Raw genomic sequence first — 22,299 nt, 5'->3', positions numbered from 1 at the left:
ACAGAGACCAGACACACACACAGACAGACAGACAGACAGAGACCAGACACACACACAGACAGACAGACAGACAGAGACCAGACACACACACAGACAGACAGACAGACAGAGACCAGACACACACACAGACAGACAGACAGACAGAGACCAGACACACACACAGACAGACAGACAGACAGAGACCAGACACACACACAGACAGACAGACAGACAGAGACCAGACACACACACAGACAGACAGACAGACAGAGACCAGACACACACACAGACAGACAGACAGACAGAGACCAGACACACACACAGACAGACAGACAGACAGAGACCAGACACACACACAGACAGACAGAGACCAGACACACACACAGACAGACAGAGACCAGACACACACACAGACAGACAGAGACCAGACACACACACAGACAGACAGAGACCAGACACACACACAGACAGACAGAGACCAGACACACACGACAGACAGACAGAGACCAGACACACACACAGACAGACAGAGACCAGACACACAGACAGACAGACAGAGACCAGACACACAGACAGACAGACGGAGACCAGACACACAGACAGACAGACGGAGACCAGACACACAGACAGACAGACGGAGACCAGACACACAGACAGACAGACGGAGACCAGACACACACAGACAGACAGACGGAGACCAGACACACACAGACAGACAGACGGAGACCAGACACACACACACACAGACAGACAGACGGAGACCAGACACACACACACACAGACAGACAGACGGAGACCAGACACACACAGACAGACAGACGGAGACCAGACACACACAGACAGACAGACGGAGACCAGACAGACAGACAGACGGAGACCAGACACACAGACAGACGGAGACCAGACACACAGACAGACGGAGACCAGACACACAGACAGACGGAGACCAGACACACAGACAGACAGAGACCAGACACACAGACAGACAGAGACCAGACACACAGACAGACAGAGACCAGACACACAGACAGACAGAGACCAGACACACAGACAGACAGAGACCAGACACACAGACAGACAGAGACCAGACACACAGACAGACAGAGACCAGACACACAGACAGACAGAGACCAGACACACAGACAGACAGAGACCAGACACACAGACAGACAGAGACCAGACACACAGACAGACAGAGACCAGACACACACACACAGACAGACAGACGGAGACCAGACACACACAACAGACAGACAGACGGAGACCAGACACACACACACAGACAGACAGACAGAGACCAGACACACACACACAGACAGACAGACAGACAGAGACCAGACACACACACAGACAGACAGACGGAGACCAGACAGACAGACAGACAGACAGAGACCAGACAGACAGACAGACAGACAGAGACCAGACAGACAGACAGACAGAGACCAGACACACACACAGACAGACAGACAGACAGAGACCAGACACACAGACAGACAGACAGAGACCAGACACACACACAGACAGACAGACAGACAGAGACCAGACACACAGACAGACAGACAGACAGACAGAGACCAGACACACACACAGACAGACAGACAGACAGAGACCAGACACACACACAGACAGACAGACAGACAGAGACCAGACACACACACAGACAGACAGACAGACAGAGACCAGACACACACACAGACAGACAGACAGACAGAGACCAGACACACACACAGACAGACAGACAGACAGAGACCAGACACACACACAGACAGACAGAGACCAGACACACACACAGACAGACAGAGACCAGACACACACACAGACAGACAGAGACCAGACACACACACAGACAGACAGAGACCAGACACACAGACAGACAGACGGAGACCAGACACACACAGACAGACAGACGGACAGACCAGACAGACAGACAGACGGAGACCAGACACACAGACAGACGGAGACCAGACACACAGACAGACGGAGACCAGACACACAGACAGACGGAGACCAGACACACAGACAGACGGAGACCAGACACACAGACAGACGGAGACCAGACACACAGACAGACGGAGACCAGACACACAGACAGACAGAGACCAGACACACAGACAGACAGAGACCAGACACACAGACAGACAGAGACCAGACACACAGACAGACAGAGACCAGACACACAGACAGACAGAGACCAGACACACAGACAGACAGAGACCAGACACACAGACAGACAGAGACCAGACACACAGACAGACAGAGACCAGACACACAGACAGACAGAGACCAGACACACAGACAGACAGAGACCAGACACACAGACAGACAGAGACCAGACACACAGACAGACAGAGACCAGACACACACACACAGACAGACAGACGGAGACCAGACACACACACACAGACAGACAGACGGAGACCAGACACACACACACAGACAGACAGACGGAGACCAGACACACACACACAGACAGACAGACAGACAGAGACCAGACACACACACACAGACAGACAGACGGAGACCAGACAGACAGACAGACAGACAGAGACCAGACAGACAGACAGACAGACAGAGACCAGACAGACAGACAGACAGAGACCAGACACACACACAGACAGACAGACAGACAGAGACCAGACACACACACAGACAGACAGAGACCAGACACACACACAGACAGACAGACAGACAGAGACCAGACACACACACAGACAGACAGACAGACAGAGACCAGACACACACACAGACAGACAGACAGACAGAGACCAGACACACACACAGACAGACAGACAGACAGAGACCAGACACACACACAGACAGACAGACAGACAGAGACCAGACACACACACAGACAGACAGACAGACAGAGACCAGACACACACACAGACAGACAGAGACCAGACACACACACAGACAGACAGAGACCAGACACACACACAGACAGACAGAGACCAGACACACACACAGACAGACAGAGACCAGACACACAGACAGACAGACAGAGACCAGACACACAGACAGACAGACGGAGACCAGACACACACACACAGACAGACGGAGACCAGACACACACAGACAGACAGACGGAGACCAGACACACACACACAGACAGACAGACGGAGACCAGACACACACACACAGACAGACAGACGGAGACCAGACACACACACACAGACAGACAGACGGAGACCAGACACACACACACAGACAGACAGACGGACACCAGACACACACACACACAGACAGACAGACGGACACCAGACACACACACACACAGACAGACAGACGGACACCAGACACACACACACAGACAGACAGACGGAGACCAGACACACACACACAGACAGACAGACGGAGACCAGACACACACAGACAGACAGACGGAGACCAGACACACACACAGACAGACAGAGACCAGACACACAGACAGACAGAGACCAGACACACAGACAGACAGACAGAGACCAGACACACAGACAGACAGACAGAGACCAGACACACAGACAGACAGACAGAGACCAGACACACAGACAGACAGACAGAGACCAGACACACAGACAGACAGACAGAGACCAGACACACAGACAGACAGAGACCAGACACACAGACACAGACAGAGACCAGACACACAGACAGACAGACAGAGACCAGACACACAGACAGACAGACAGAGACCAGACACACAGACAGACAGACAGAGACCAGACACACAGACAGACAGACAGAGACCAGACACACAGACAGACAGACAGAGACCAGACACACAGACAGACAGACAGAGACCAGACACACAGACAGACAGACAGAGACCAGACACACAGACAGACAGACAGAGACCAGACACACAGACAGACAGACAGAGACCAGACACACAGACAGAGACCAGACACACAGACAAACAGACGGAGACCAGACACACAGACAGACAGACGGAGACCAGACACACACACAGACAGACAGACGGAGACCAGACACACACACAGACAGACAGACAGACGGAGACCAGACACACACACAGACAGACAGACAGACGGAGACCAGACACACACACAGACAGACAGACAGACGGAGACCAGACACACACACAGACAGACAGACAGACGGAGACCAGACACACACACAGACAGACAGACAGACGGAGACCAGACACACACACAGACAGACAGACAGACGGAGACCAGACACACACACAGACAGACAGACAGACGGAGACCAGACACACACACAGACAGACAGACAGACGGAGACCAGACACACACAGAGACCAGACACACACACACAGACAGACAGACGGAGACCAGACAGACAGACAGACAGACAGAGACCAGACAGACAGACAGACAGAGACCAGACACACACACAGACAGACAGACAGACAGAGACAAGACACACACACAGACAGACAGACAGACAGAGACCAGACACACACACAGACAGACAGACAGACAGAGACCAGACACACACACAGACAGACAGACAGACAGACAGAGACCAGACACACACACAGACAGACAGACAGACAGAGACCAGACACACACACAGACAGACAGACAGACAGAGACCAGACACACACACAGACAGACAGACAGACAGAGACCAGACACACACACAGACAGACAGACAGACAGAGACCAGACACACACACAGACAGACAGACAGACAGAGACCAGACACACACACAGACAGACAGACAGACAGAGACCAGACACACACACAGACAGACAGAGACCAGACACACACACAGACAGACAGAGACCAGACACACACACAGACAGACAGAGACCAGACACACACACAGACAGACAGAGACCAGACACACAGACAGACAGACAGAGACCAGACACACAGACAGACAGACAGAGACCAGACACACAGACAGACAGACGGAGACCAGACACACAGACAGACAGACGGAGACCAGACACACAGACAGACAGACGGAGACCAGACACACAGACAGACAGACGGAGACCAGACACACACACACAGACAGACGGAGACCAGACACACACAGACAGACAGACGGAGACCAGACACACACACACAGACAGACAGACGGAGACCAGACACACACACACAGACAGACAGACGGAGACCAGACACACACACACAGACAGACAGACGGAGACCGGACACACACACACAGACAGACAGACGGACACCAGCACACACACACACAGACAGACAGAGACGGACCCAGACACACACACACACAGACAGACAGACGGACACCAGACACACACACACAGACAGACAGACGGAGACCAGACACACACACACAGACAGACAGACGGAGACCAGACACACACACACAGACAGACAGACGGAGACCAGACACACACAGACAGACAGACGGAGACCAGACACACACACAGACAGACAGAGACCAGACACACAGACAGACAGAGACCAGACACACAGACAGACAGAGACCAGACACACAGACAGACAGAGACCAGACAGACAGAGACCAGACAGACAGAGACCAGACAGACAGAGACCAGACAGACAGAGAACAGACAGACAGACAGACAGACAGACAGAGACCAGACAGACAGACAGACAGACAGACAGACAGAGACCAGACAGACAGACAGACAGAGACCAGACACACAGACAGACAGACAGAGACCAGACACACAGACAGACAGACAGAGACCAGACACACAGACAGACAGACAGAGACCAGACACACAGACAGACAGACAGAGACCAGACACACAGACAGACAGACAGAGACCAGACACACAGACAGACAGACAGAGACCAGACACACAGACAGAGACCAGACACACAGACAAACAGACGGAGACCAGACACACAGACAGACAGACGGAGACCAGACACACACACAGACAGACAGACAGACGGAGACCAGACACACACACAGACAGACAGACAGACGGAGACCAGACACACACACAGACAGACAGACAGACGGAGACCAGACACACACACAGACAGACAGACAGACGGAGACCAGACACACACACAGACAGACAGACAGACGGAGACCAGACACACCACAGACAGACAGACAGACGGAGACCAGACACACACACAGACAGACAGACAGACGGAGACCAGACACACACACAGACAGACAGACAGACGGAGACCAGACACACACAGAGACCAGACACACACACAGACAGACAGACAGAGACCAGACACACACACAGACAGACAGACAGAGACCAGACACACACACAGACAGACAGACAGAGACCAGACACACACACAGACAGAGACCAGACACACACACAGACAGAGACCAGACACACACACAGACAGAGACCAGACACACACACAGACAGAGACCAGACACACACACAGACAGACGGAGACCAGACACACAGACAGACAGACGGAGACCAGACACACAGACAGACAGACGGAGACCAGACACACAGACAGACAGACGGAGACCAGACACACAGACAGACAGACGGAGACCAGACACACAGACAGACAGACGGAGACCAGACACACAGACAGACAGACGGAGACCAGACACACAGACAGACAGACGGAGACCAGACACACACACAGACAGACAGACGGAGACCAGACACACACACAGACAGACAGACGGAGACCAGACACACACACAGACAGACAGACAGACGGAGACCAGACACACACACAGACAGACAGACAGACGGAGACCAGACACACACACAGACAGACAGACAGACGGAGACCAGACACACACACAGACAGACAGACAGACGGAGACCAGACACACACACAGACAGACAGACAGACGGAGACCAGACACACACACAGACAGACAGACAGACGGAGACCAGACACACACACAGACAGACAGACAGACGGAGACCAGACACACACACAGACAGACAGACAGACGGAGACCAGACACACACACAGACAGACAGACAGACGGAGACCAGACACACACACAGACAGACAGACAGACGGAGACCAGACACACACACAGACAGACAGACAGACGGAGACCAGACACACACACAGACAGACAGACAGACGGAGACCAGACACACACACAGACAGACAGACAGACGGAGACCAGACACACACACAGACAGACAGACAGACGGAGACCAGACACACACACAGACAGACAGACAGACGGAGACCAGACACACACACAGACAGACAGACAGACGGAGACCAGACACACACACAGACAGACAGACAGACGGAGACCAGACACACACACAGACAGACAGACAGACGGAGACCAGACACACACACAGACAGACAGACAGACGGAGACCAGACACACACACAGACAGACAGACAGACGGAGACCAGACACACACACAGACAGACAGACAGACGGAGACCAGACACACACACAGACAGACAGACAGACGGAGACCAGACACACACACAGACAGACAGACAGACAGACAGAGACCAGACACACACACAGACAGACAGACAGACAGAGACCAGACACACACACAGACAGACAGACAGACAGACAGAGACCAGACACACACAGACAGACAGACAGACAGACAGAGACCAGACACACACACAGACAGACAGACAGACAGAGACCAGACACACACACAGACAGACAGACAGACAGAGACCAGACACACACACAGACAGACAGACAGACAGAGACCAGACACACACACAGACAGACAGACAGACAGAGACCAGACACACACACAGACAGACAGACAGACAGAGACCAGACACACACACAGACAGACAGACAGACAGAGACCAGACACACACACAGACAGACAGACAGACAGAGACCAGACACACACACAGACAGACAGACAGACAGAGACCAGACACACACACAGACAGACAGACAGACAGAGACCAGACACACACACACACAGACAGACAGACAGAGACCAGACACACACACAGACAGACAGACAGAGACCAGACACACACACACACAGACAGACAGACAGAGACCAGACACACACACAGACAGACAGACAGACAGAGACCAGACACACACACACACAGACAGAGACCAGACACACACACACACAGACAGAGACCAGACACACACACACACAGACAGAGACCAGACACACACACACACAGACAGAGACCAGACACACACACACACAGACAGACAGACAGAGACCAGACACACACACACACAGACAGACAGACAGAGACCAGACACACAGACAGACAGACAGAGACCAGACACACAGACAGACAGACAGAGACCAGACACACAGACAGACAGACAGAGACCAGACACACAGACAGACAGACAGAGACCAGACACACAGACAGACAGACAGAGACCAGACACACACAGACAGACAGACAGAGACCAGACACACACACACAGACAGACGGAGACCAGACACACAGACAGACGGAGACCAGACACACAGACAGACAGAGACCAGACACACAGACAGACAGAGACCAGACACACAGACAGACAGAGACCAGACACACAGACAGATAGAGACCAGACACACAGACAGACAGAGACCAGACACACAGACAGACAGAGACCAGACACACAGACAGACAGACAGACAGACAGAGACCAGACACACAGACAGACAGACAGACAGACAGACAGAGACCAGACACACACACAGACAGACAGACAGACAGAGACCAGACACACAGACAGACAGACAGACAGAGACCAGACACACAGACAGACAGACGGAGACCAGACACACAGACAGACAGACGGAGACCAGACACACACACAGACAGACGGAGACCAGACACACACACACAGACAGACAGACGGAGACCAGACACACACACACAGACAGACAGACGGAGACCAGACACACACACACAGACAGACAGACGGAGACCAGACACACACACACAGACAGACAGACGGAGACCAGACACACACACACAGACAGACAGACGGAGACCAGACACACACACACAGACAGACAGACGGAGACCAGACACACACACACAGACAGACAGACGGAGACCAGACACACACACACAGACAGACGGAGACCAGACACACACACACAGACAGACGGAGACCAGACACACACACACAGACAGACGGAGACCAGACACACAGACAGACGGAGACCAGACACACAGACAGACAGACAGAGACCAGACACACAGACAGACAGACAGAGACCAGACACACACACACAGACAGACGGAGACCAGACACACACAGACAGACAGAGACCAGACACACAGACAGACAGAGACCAGACACACAGACAGACAGAGACCAGACACACAGACAGACAGAGACCAGACACACAGACAGACAGAGACCAGACAGACAGAGACCAGACACACAGACAGACAGACAGACAGAGACCAGACACACAGACAGACAGACAGACAGACAGAGACCAGACACACACACAGACAGACAGACAGACAGAGACCAGACACACACACAGACAGACAGACAGACAGAGACCAGACACACACACAGACAGACAGAGACCAGACACACAGACAGACAGACAGAGACCAGACAGACAGACAGAGACCAGACACACAGACAGACAGACAGAGACCAGACACACAGACAGACAGACAGAGACCAGACACACAGACAGACAGAGACCAGACACACAGACAGACAGACAGAGACCAGACACACAGACAGACAGACAGAGACCAGACACACAGACAGACAGACAGAGACCAGACACACAGACAGACAGACAGAGACCAGACACACAGACAGACAGACGGAGACCAGACACACAGACAGACAGACGGAGACCAGACACACAGACAGACAGACGGAGACCAGACACACAGACAGACAGACGGAGACCAGACACACACACAGACAGACGGAGACCAGACACACACACAGACAGACGGAGACCAGACACACACACACACACAGACAGACGGAGACCAGACACACACAGACAGACAGACGGAGACCAGACACACACAGACAGACAGACGGAGACCAGACACACAGACAGACGGAGACCAGACACACAGACAGACGGAGACCAGACACACAGACAGACGGAGACCAGACACACAGACAGACGGAGACCAGACACACAGACAGACGGAGACCAGACACACAGACAGACGGAGACCAGACACACAGACAGACGGAGACCAGACACACAGACAGACAGAGACCAGACACACAGACAGACGGAGACCAGACACACAGACAGACAGAGACCAGACACAACAGACAGACAGAGACCAGCACACACAGACAGACACGAGACCAGACACACAGACAGACAGAGACCAGACACACAGACAGACGGAGACCAGACACACAGACAGACGGAGACCAGACACACAGACAGACAGAGACCAGACACACAGACAGACGGAGACCAGACACACAGACAGACGGAGACCAGACACACAGACAGACAGAGACCAGACACACAGACAGACAGAGACCAGACACACAGACAGACAGAGACCAGACACACAGACAGACGGAGACCAGACACACAGACAGACGGAGACCAGACACACACACACAGACAGACAGACGGAGACCAGACAGACAGACGGAGACCAGACAGACAGACGGAGACCAGACAGACAGACGGAGACCAGACAGACAGACGGAGACCAGACACACAGACGGAGACCAGACAGACAGACGGAGACCAGACAGAGTTAATTGAATGACAGCCACTGGCTGACAGAATGTCATGACAGCCCTCATCATTGGTTCTCTTTTCTGACAACTTACTATGATATGAATCAGATGCTCAGTATAGCTATGCTGTTAATGCTCTGCTGAGGTCGACGCTGTAGACTGCAGCCTCAGTGTGTTATGTCATGTTCAGAGCGGTGTATCCCTGGTGCAGACAGGTCCATGTGTAGTGCGACTGACTGTGTGTGTGTAAACTCCACAGGAACATGACTGGGATGGAGGTGGTATCTGGCCGGGGTCCAGGCAGCCGTTATTATGAGCCAGTAAAAAGCTACATTTGTCACCGGCAGGATTGCTAGCCAGTTCGCCCACTAGCCGTGGCCAGCTAATCCTCACTCTCATTTCTTCCTCATAATTGGGTGGACTGTAGAGGAGCCATGGCAATACAGGAAACCTCATGGTGTAATCACAAGTATGTGATTGGTCTAAATATAGTGACTGAGGGAGTCAAAATAAACAGAGCTCTGTGGTGAAGTGTTATGAAAAAACGGTACTTTTTATGGGTGTACGTGGTGCTTTTATTCAATAACCCTTGTGGAAAGGGGAGCATGCGGCTTATATCTGATAAATAAAGAAAGCTATGTGCTTGCAGATTTGTATGTGTGGTGCACATTTATAATGTTGAAACTGTTCAAGTTTATTTGCATGTGAAGGGTGTGTGGTCCACTATCTGTGTGTTTCTGACTTGACATGCGTCATTGTCTCTTCCCTCCACAGGCTGGTAGATGACCGCTGTGTTGTACAGCCCGACACAGGGGACCTGAACAACCCCCCCAAAAAGTTCAGAGGTAAGAGAATGGTACACTCCCATCTCATCCTACTATAGCAGCTCGCGCTGCATCACATCACCTCAGTAAATCCAGTCTGTTTCCACAGTGTGATCCACTGGAGATGTTTCTTATTGTGATCCACTGGAGATGTTTCTTATTGTGATCCACTGGAGATGTTTCTTATTGTGATCCACTGGAGATGTTTCTTATTGTGATCCACTGGAGATGTTTCTTATTGTGATCCACTGGAGATGTTTCTTATTGTGATCCACTGGAGATGTTTCTTATTGTGATCCACTGGAGATGTTTCTTATTGTGATCCACTGGAGATGTTTCTTATTGTGATCCACTGGAGATGTTTCTTATTGTGTTCCACTGGAGATGTTTCTTATTGTGATCCACTGGAGATGTTTCTTATTGTGTTCCACTGGAGATGTTTCTTATTGTGATCCACTGGAGATGTTTCTTATTGTGATCCACTGGAGATGTTTCTTATTGTGATCCACTGGAGATGTTTCTTATTGTGATCCACTGGAGATGTTTCTTATTGTGATCCACTGGAGATGTTTCTTATTGTGATCCACTGGAGATGTTTCTTATTGTGATCCACTGGAGATGTTTCTTATTGTGATCCACTGGAGATGTTTCTTATTGTGATCCACTGGAGATGTTTCTTATTGTGATCCACTGGAGATGTTTCTTATTGTGATCCACTGGAGATGTTTCTTATTGTGATCCACTGGAGATGTTTCTTATTGTGTTCCACTGGAGATGTTTCTTATTGTGATCCACTGGAGATGTTTCTTATTGTGATCCACTGGAGATGTTTCTTATTGTGATCCACTGGAGATGTTTCTTATTGTGATCCACTGGAGATGTTTCTTATTGTGATCCACTGGAGATGTTTCTTATTGTGATCCACTGGAGATGTTTCTTATTGTGATCCACTGGAGATGTTTCTTATTGTGATCCACTGGAGATGTTTCTTATTGTGATCCACTGGAGATGTTTCTTATTGTGTTCCACTGGAGATGTTTCTTATTGTGATCCACTGGAGATGTTTCTTATTGTGATCCACTGGAGATGTTTCTTATTGTGATCCACTGGAGATGTTTCTTATTGTGATCCACTGGAGATGTTTCTTATTGTGATCCACTGGAGATGTTTCTTATTGTGATCCACTGGAGATGTTTCTTATTGTGATCCACTGGAGATGTTTCTTATTGTGTTCCACTGGAGATGTTTCTTATTGTGATCCACTGGAGATGTTTCTTATTGTGATCCACTGGAGATGTTTCTTATTGTGATCCACTGGAGATGTTTCTTATTGTGATCCACTGGAGATGTTTCTTATTGTGTTCCACTGGAGATGTTTCTTATTGTGATCCACTGGAGATGTTTCTTATTGTGTTCCACTGGAGATGTTTCTTATTGTGTTCCACTGGAGATGTTTCTTATTGTGTTCCACTGGAGATGTTTCTTATTGTGATCCACTGGAGATGTTTCTTATTGTGATCCACTGGAGATGTTTCTTATTGTGATCCACTGGAGATGTTTCTTATTGTGATCCACTGGAGATGTTTCTTATTGTGATCCACTGGAGATGTTTCTTATTGTGATCCACTGGAGATGTTTCTTATTGTGATCCACTGGAGATGTTTCTTATTGTGATCCACTGGAGATGTTTCTTATTGTGTTCCACTGGAGATGTTTCTTATTGTGATCCACTGGAGATGTTTCTTATTGTGATCCACTGGAGATGTTTCTTATTGTGTTCCACTGGAGATGTTTCTTATTGTGATCCACTGGAGATGTTTCTTATTGTGTTCCACTGGAGATGTTTCTTATTGTGATCCACTGGAGATGTTTCTTATTGTGATCCACTGGAGATGTTTCTTATTGTGATCCACTGGAGATGTTTCTTATTGTGATCCACTGGAGATGTTTCTTATTGTGATCCACTGGAGATGTTTCTTATTGTGATCCACTGGAGATGTTTCTTATTGTGATCCACTGGAGATGTTTCTTATTGTGATCCACTGGAGATGTTTCTTATTGTGATCCACTGGAGATGTTTCTTATTGTGATCCACTGGAGATGTTTCTTATTGTGATCCACTGGAGATGTTTCTTATTGTGATCCACTGGAGATGTTTCTTATTGTGATCCACTGGAGATGTTTCTTATTGTGATCCACTGGAGATGTTTCTTATTGTGTTCCACTGGAGATGTTTCTTATTGTGATCCACTGGAGATGTTTCTTATTGTGATCCACTGGAGATGTTTCTTATTGTGATCCACTGGAGATGTTTCTTATTGTGATCCACTGGAGATGTTTCTTATTGTGATCCACTGGAGATGTTTCTTATTGTGTTCCACTGGAGATGTTTCTTATTGTGTTCCACTGGAGATGTTTCTTATTGTGATCCACTGGAGATGTTTCTTATTGTGTTCCACTGGAGATGTTTCTTATTGTGATCCACTGGAGATGTTTCTTATTGTGATCCACTGGAGATGTTTCTTATTGTGATCCACTGGAGATGTTTCTTATTGTGTTCCACTGGAGATGTTTCTTATTGTGATCCACTGGAGATGTTTCTTATTGTGATCCACTGGAGATGTTTCTTATTGTGATCCACTGGAGATGTTTCTTATTGTGATCCACTGGAGATGTTTCTTATTGTGATCCACTGGAGATGTTTCTTATTGTGATCCACTGGAGATGTTTCTTATTGTGATCCACTGGAGATGTTTCTTATTGTGATCCACTGGAGATGTTTCTTATTGTGATCCACTGGAGATGTTTCTTATTGTGATCCACTGGAGATGTTTCTTATTGTGATCCACTGGAGATGTTTCTTATTGTGATCCACTGGAGATGTTTCTTATTGTGATCCACTGGAGATGTTTCTTATTGTGATCCACTGGAGATGTTTCTTATTGTGTTCCACTGGAGATGTTTCTTATTGTGTTCCACTGGAGATGTTTCTTATTGTGTTCCACTGGAGATGTTTCTTATTGTGTTCCACTGGAGATGTTTCTTATTGTGATCCACTGGAGATGTTTCTTATTGTGATCCACTGGAGATGTTTCTTATTGTGATCCACTGGAGATGTTTCTTATTGTGATCCACTGGAGATGTTTCTTATTGTGATCCACTGGAGATGTTTCTTATTGTGATCCACTGGAGATGTTTCTTATTGTGATCCACTGGAGATGTTTCTTATTGTGTTCCACTGGAGATGTTTCTTATTGTGATCCACTGGAGATGTTTCTTATTGTGATCCACTGGAGATGTTTCTTATTGTGATCCACTGGAGATGTTTCTTATTGTGATCCACTGGAGATGTTTCTTATTGTGTTCCACTGGAGATGTTTCTTATTGTGATCCACTGGAGATGTTTCTTATTGTGATCCACTGGAGATGTTTCTTATTGTGTTCCACTGGAGATGTTTCTTATTGTGTTCCACTGGAGATGTTTCTTATTGTGATCCACTGGAGATGTTTCTTATTGTGATCCACTGGAGATGTTTCTTATTGTGATCCACTGGAGATGTTTCTTATTGTGATCCACTGGAGATGTTTCTTATTGTGATCCACTGGAGATGTTTCTTATTGTGATCCACTGGAGATGTTTCTTATTGTGATCCACTGGAGATGTTTCTTATTGTGATCCACTGGAGATGTTTCTTATTGTGATCCACTGGAGATGTTTCTTATTGTGATCCACTGGAGATGTTTCTTATTGTGTTCCACTGGAGATGTTTCTTATTGTGATCCACTGGAGATGTTTCTTATTGTGTTCCACTGGAGATGTTTCTTATTGTGATCCACTGGAGATGTTTCTTATTGTGATCCACTGGAGATGTTTCTTATTGTGATCCACTGGAGATGTTTCTTATTGTGATCCACTGGAGATGTTTCTTATTGTGATCCACTGGAGATGTTTCTTATTGTGATCCACTGGAGATGTTTCTTATTGTGTTCCACTGGAGATGTTTCTTATTGTGTTCCACTGGAGATGTTTCTTATTGTGATCCACTGGAGATGTTTCTTATTGTGATCCACTGGAGATGTTTCTTATTGTGTTCCACTGGAGATGTTTCTTATTGTGATCCACTGGAGATGTTTCTTATTGTGATCCACTGGAGATGTTTCTTATTGTGATCCACTGGAGATGTTTCTTATTGTGATCCACTGGAGATGTTTCTTATTGTGATCCACTGGAGATGTTTCTTATTGTGTTCCACTGGAGATGTTTCTTATTGTGATCCACTGGAGATGTTTCTTATTGTGATCCACTGGAGATGTTTCTTATTGTGTTCCACTGGAGATGTTTCTTATTGTGATCCACTGGAGATGTTTCTTATTGTGATCCACTGGAGATGTTTCTTATTGTGATCCACTGGAGATGTTTCTTATTGTGATCCACTGGAGATGTTTCTTATTGTGATCCACTGGAGATGTTTCTTATTGTGATCCACTGGAGATGTTTCTTATTGTGATCCACTGGAGATGTTTCTTATTGTGATCCACTGGAGATGTTTCTTATTGTGATCCACTGGAGATGTTTCTTATTGTGTTCCACTGGAGATGTTTCTTATTGTGATCCACTGGAGATGTTTCTTATTGTGATCCACTGGAGATGTTTCTTATTGTGATCCACTGGAGATGTTTCTTATTGTGATCCACTGGAGATGTTTCTTATTGTGATCCACTGGAGATGTTTCTTATTGTGTTCCACTGGAGATGTTTCTTATTGTGATCCACTGGAGATGTTTCTTATTGTGATCCACTGGAGATGTTTCTTATTGTGTTCCACTGGAGATGTTTCTTATTGTGATCCACTGGAGATGTTTCTTATTGTGTTCCACTGGAGATGTTTCTTATTGTGATCCACTGGAGATGTTTCTTATTGTGATCCACTGGAGATGTTTCTTATTGTGATCCACTGGAGATGTTTCTTATTGTGATCCACTGGAGATGTTTCTTATTGTGATCCACTGCGTTTTATTGGTGCTATCGTCAGTATCACTCCCTGTCCACATGAACTTCAAAAAGCACTGCTCTCTTTGGTGTGTGTGTGTGTGTGTGTGTGTGTGTGTGTTAATGCTTGTATCTCTGTGTGTGTCCATTTTTTTTTATCAGTGTGTGTTTGTGTATCATCTTGTCTATGTTGTGAGGCTGTGAACACATTGAGGCCCATGAAGGAAGATGTTTTCTCTGGGTTTTGCAGTTGGGCTATATATAGCTCCGTCACAGGAAGTACAACTGAACTTGCGACTAGGGCTGTGGTGGTCATGAAATGTTGCCAGCCGGCTGTTGTCATGCAAAAGACTCACGTTCTCACGGTAATTGACCGTTAATTAACATACTCGTTTAGCATCTCCAGGCCTCCACACGGACAAGCCGACGATGAGGGCATTTGGAGCATCTACATTTAAAAGGTATAATAAGTCAATTTAATATACACAATCACAAATCCATGATTTATTTTAGGCAGGTCTAAAGAAACATGATATGAAGAACATGTATTTCAGAAGAACAGAAGAGTTGGCCTGCTGTATGTTATCTGGCTATGCTCTATGCCATAGGCTGTAGGCTAGTTCATGAGCAGCTGAGATATGAATATAACACTTATTTCACTCCACGCATCAACCACTGTTTGAGGAGCATGCTCTCACTGCCCCAACAGGTGTTATTCCTGTTTGAGGAGCATGCTCTCGCTGCCCCGACAGGTGTTATTCCTGTTTGAGGAGCATGCTCTCACTGCCCCGACAGGTGTTATTCCTGTTTGAGGAGCATGCTCTCACTGCCCCAACAGGTGTTATTCCTGTTTGAGGAGCATGCTCTCACTGCCCCAACAGGTGTTATTCCTGTTTGAGGAGCATGCTCTCACTGCCCCAACAGGTGTTATTCCTGTTTGAGGAGCATGCTCTCACTGCCCCAACAGGTGTTATTCCTGTTTGAGGAGCATGCTCTCACTGCCCCAACAGGTGTTATTCCTGTTTGAGGAGCATGCTCTCGCTGCCCCGACAGGTGTTATTCCTCCCAAACTCTGTATGCCATGTGCTCTCCAACCCTGTTCCTGCAGCTACCCAGTACTACATTTAGGAAACCAAGTGAAATCTGTTCGTGAACATTGATAGTAACATGTTTTCACAATGAAACATATTTCACTAAATTGACAGCTCGTCAGCATGCTGGAGAAAGGAATGAAGGAGAGAGGAGCATTTCTCTACACCCGCAATAACATCTGCTAATTACGTGTATGTGACCAATAACATCTGCTAATCACGTGTATGTGACCAATAACATCTGCTAATTACGTGTATGTGACCAATAACATCTGCTAATTACGTGTATGTGACCAATAACATCTGCTAATTACGTGTATGTGACCAATAACATCTGCTAATCACGTGTATGTGACCAATAACATCTGCTAATCACATGTATGTGACCAATAACATTTGATTTGGAAATGCACGGTGGTGAGAGATTCTGTATAGCTAAAGGGAATGTGTCACCCAATTAATGATGAAAATATAAAAATCCCTTTTAGGCTATTCAAACCAATTACCAATTCACTAATTGTAGGCTAACTGTAAGCCGCACTGCACAATTAATGGACCAACAGCATTGCATGGGGATATACGTTCTCTCCCAGACTCATAGATAGACGTTTTAGAGTGTAGCATAAGGTAACCAGTCCACCCAGTATGCATAATAATACAGTCCACACTCAAAAAGCATTTACTCAAATTTGTTTACATTTGGAGTATAGGCTAGACCAATTTTGTAGCGAAGATATCTTAAATCTGTTTTGTTTTATGTTTTCTGCTATGTATAATATGCGGTAGGCTATGTATTGTGTAACGGCACAATCATAATTTGTATTGAGTTTTTATTTTTTCAGGCTTGATTAATTCAGAACTTCCATACAACAAAGCATCCCCAAACTATCACACTACTACCACCATGTTTGACCGTTGGTATGAGGTCCTTACTGTGGAATGTAGTGTTTGGGCTTCGCCAGACATAATGGGACCCATGTCGTCCAAAAAGTTATACTTTGACTCATCTGTCCATAGAACATTCTTCCAAGAGTCGTGATGATCATCCAGGTGCTTCCAGGTGCTTTTTGGCAAACATTTTGGATGAGAAAAACCAAACACTGCATTCCACAGTAAGAACCTCATACCAACGGTCAAGCATGGTGGTGGTAGTGTGGTGGTGGGGATGCTTTGCTGGCTCAGGACAATCAAGTCTACATGAAAATGGTTAAAAAGCAACACATTTGAAGTTTTGGAATGGCCTAGTCAAAGTCCAGACCTAATCCCATTGGAGATGTTGTGTCAGGACTTGAAACAAGCAGTTCATACTTGAAAACCCACAAAAGTTGCTTACCGTAATTTCCGGACTATTAAGCGCACCTGAATATAAGCCGCACCCACTGAATTAAAAAATATATATTATTTTGAACATAAATAAGCCGCACATGTCTATAAGCCGCAGGTGCCTACCGGTACATTGAACGAAATGAACTTTACACAGGCTTTAACGAAACACGGCTTGTAACAAAAATAAATAGGCTTTAACGAAACACGGCTTGTAACAAAAAATACAAAATTAGCAGTAAACAGTAGCCTACCAAGAAAGTCATTGGTCACCATCTTCCTCCTCCTGTGCACTGAAACCACTGAAACCATCTCCTTCGGTGTCGGAGTTGAATAGCCTCAGAATTGCTTCATCCGATATTGGATCGTTTTCATTGTCGCTCTCGTCACTTTCATCCGGAGGCAAATCCCCCGCTGAGCCCCCTTCAACATGCAGCAGTCCAGCCTTTCGAAACCCGTTGATGATAGTGGATTTTTTGACAATGCTCCACGATGTCAGGACCCACTGGCAGACTTGACCATAAGTTGCTCTTCGCATGCGGCCCGTTTTAGTGAAGGATTTCTCCCCACTTGTCATCCAAGCCTCCCACTGAACACGGAGCGCCACCTTATATGCACGATTTACACTGATGTCGAGTGGCTGCAAATACTTTGTTGTACCCCCAGGAATCAGGGTGACTAAATGACTACCGTAATCAGAATGATGGGAAGTTTGAGAGCGCTCGATTTAATCTAAACAGTAAACAAAAAGTTGTTTGACCTTAACCCGTTCGGCAATTTCATTGGTCTAATGAAAGCTTCATGCCGCCAAAAAACTGAGCACGTCACAGAATGTGTTTTTTTTTGAGAAAAAAAATTGAAAGCGGGAAAAATCCATATATTAGCCGCGTCCTTGTTTAAGCCGCAACGTTCAAAGCCTGGGAAGAAAGTTGAGGCTAATAGTCCGGAAATTAGGGTAGTTAAGTTCTGCATGTAAGAGTGGTCCAAAATGTATCCACAGCAACGTGAGAGACTGATCAACAACTACAGGAAGTATTTGGTTGCAGTCAATGCAGCTAAAGGTGGCACAACCAGTTATTCAGTGTAAAGGGGAAATTACTTTTTCGCACAGGTGAATTGGGTGTTGCATAACTTTGTTAATTAAATAAAATAAGTAAAAATAGTTTTTGTTATTTGTTAACTCAGGTTCCCATTATTTAATATTAGGTTTTGGTTAAAGATCGGAAAACATTCAGTATCAGTACTTTTTCCCGGGACTGCAGTATGTTCACCATTTCAATATGCGTGGATGTTCCATGCACAATTTGTGGGGTTTTAGCAATTGTCTGTGTTAGTGTGTGTAATAATCGCTGAAGAGGTGAGAAAAGCATGGTGTTTTGTGATGGTGTACTTTGCAGTAATGGAAGGAGTGTAATATGGATCCATGGTAGGTCTAAGTGTCGCCCTAAGAGGAACAAATGAGGATGTTTCAGCATGGCTGGAAGGAGTTGAGACTAACAAGCGTTCCACTCGTACTAGGAGTTATGTTAGTTTCTACATTACATGATGTGGCTGAAGGTAAGTGGGGCTCTGTCTAGCATACATTGTGCCCATTAGCTGCAGTCTGATAGAGCGAAGCAGGGAGATTGTACTGTATTTATAAGCCTTAAAGCTTTATTTTCCTTAGATAGAGCGTTGATGTCCGATGGAAGTTCTGAGTTTATTTACTCCTTGAAGACTGTTACCAACACCAGGAGGCTACTCTCTCTGTCTGTCCGTCTCTGTCAGTCTATCTTTCTGTGCAGTAAAGGTGTGTGTGTGTGTCTGTGTGTGTATGTTCAGTCAAGTTATCTCTGTGTGTATGTTCAGTGTCCTGTAAGGCTTTAACCAGGGCTGTGACCTGAAGTCGCCTGTATTGTTGTTGGTAGATGCTAGTATAGGGTGACATGTAGCCTGATTGGCTAACACTACTGTGACCTCAACTGATCCAATTCTTTTTTACACCATAACGTGACTCATTTGGAATCTCTGTAGCTTGGCATGGCCTTTTTATTTATGGAATGTTTTTTTCCAGACGTTAAACCAAACAATAAACGGTCTCTTCCGATTTGTTTTTAACATTTGCCAAACACAAAAAACCACTGTGTATACTCAGTGGGAGTTACTGTACTTCCATTTATATTTTCTCCCCAAACTTTAGATTGGTAAGTGTTTGAGACTTCCGGAGGAGGCGGTGTGTGTCTGCTGGATGGCCTCTGGTGTAGGATGAGGTTATCCCTAGAATGAAACACTGATCTTAGGTCAGTTTCACCCCCCCCCCCGCTGATGGTTATGATCTGGGGAGGGTAAGCTGATCCTAGATCAACTTCTGCCTAGAGCACAGTCCCCCTGTGTGCCGTCCATTTTGGAGAGTTCCTCCTCAGAGAGAGTAAATAGTGTGTTGGGAGGGATGCAGCATTTCTGTGTTGCTGCTCTGAAAGATGGTGGAGATAACCCTCCTTACTTTAACATGCTGCTGGCTGAGGGCCAGACTAACCCTGGCCACCAGGCCTCACTACTGAGGTATGCATACCATTTCCTCCCAATGTAAGCAGACGCACCCCACTTTACAGGCACGCACACATGCGCACACACACAATTTTGCAGGCAAACTATTTTTTTGTCTCTGTGTCCAGTATGAAAGAAGTTAGAGGTAGTTTTGCGAGCCAATGCTAACTAGCATTCTAGCAGATACCCATAGTCTTCCAGTCATATGGCTAACAGATACCCATAGTCATACCCGTACCCAGTCATTGCGGTCATACCCATAGACTACCAGTTATCTGCTAGTGCTAGGTAGATTAAGGGCCTCATTGCCAAAATCCCAAAGTATCCCTTTAAACACACACGTACACAGGCTAGTGATGTGCGGGTTGACTCATAAATCGCAGTCCCCATGGTTATATCCGCAGGTAGGGCGTAGGGTGACCAATTTAAAATACAGAAATGTGGGACAACAGGATGATTTTGCTGAACATTCACGGGACAGTGTGGCCTACATGATAAAAACATTTACACACACACACACACACACACACACACACACACACACACACACACACACACACACACAAAATCCCCTTCCCGCTTATGGTGTAGTTTTTAGGTGTTGGAGAGCAATACAAATGTAAATGACATAAGTTTGTACCGACTTTGATATCATTATATTTAATATCATTATAGAATATGCATAAAATGCATCCTCCAATTGCAACGTCTGCCTATGCCCACACATACTGTCTCTAGAACATTTTAATATTTTAAATTCCCTCAAACATCAAGTTAGGCATACCTCATTTCAAAACAGGCCATGGCATCATCACTGGCAATCGTGAATGATGATTCTTCACATTTTACCAGTGAAATTTCCAAACTGAATCTGTATGCCAATCATTTGATCTCAGTCAGTTTCATGGGAATATGCATTTAGATCTTATTGAGTTACTGGTTCGTGAGCAAATTAGAGCAGACTATATAG

General features: G+C 46.8%; 1 protein-coding gene across 3 annotated transcripts in view; it reads left to right on the top strand.

Moving 5' to 3' along the window:
* LOC106583165 (inositol 1,4,5-trisphosphate receptor type 1) overlaps nucleotides 1-22,299 on the top strand; it is a 190,689-nt gene that overhangs the window by 19,313 nt on the left and 149,077 nt on the right. For all 3 annotated transcript variants that reach the window (XM_045705741.1, XM_045705740.1, XM_045705739.1), the window contains exon 3: nucleotides 11,351-11,421. In XM_045705741.1, coding sequence (XP_045561697.1) covers nucleotides 11,351-11,421 — 71 coding nt within the window. The remainder of the gene's footprint in view (nucleotides 1-11,350; nucleotides 11,422-22,299) is intronic.

This window comes from Salmo salar, chromosome ssa22 (assembly GCF_905237065.1).
Source record: "Salmo salar chromosome ssa22, Ssal_v3.1, whole genome shotgun sequence".
In the NCBI taxonomy this organism is placed as follows: Eukaryota; Metazoa; Chordata; class Actinopteri; order Salmoniformes; family Salmonidae; genus Salmo; species Salmo salar.
This window is presented reverse-complemented; position numbering and strand designations above follow the sequence as displayed.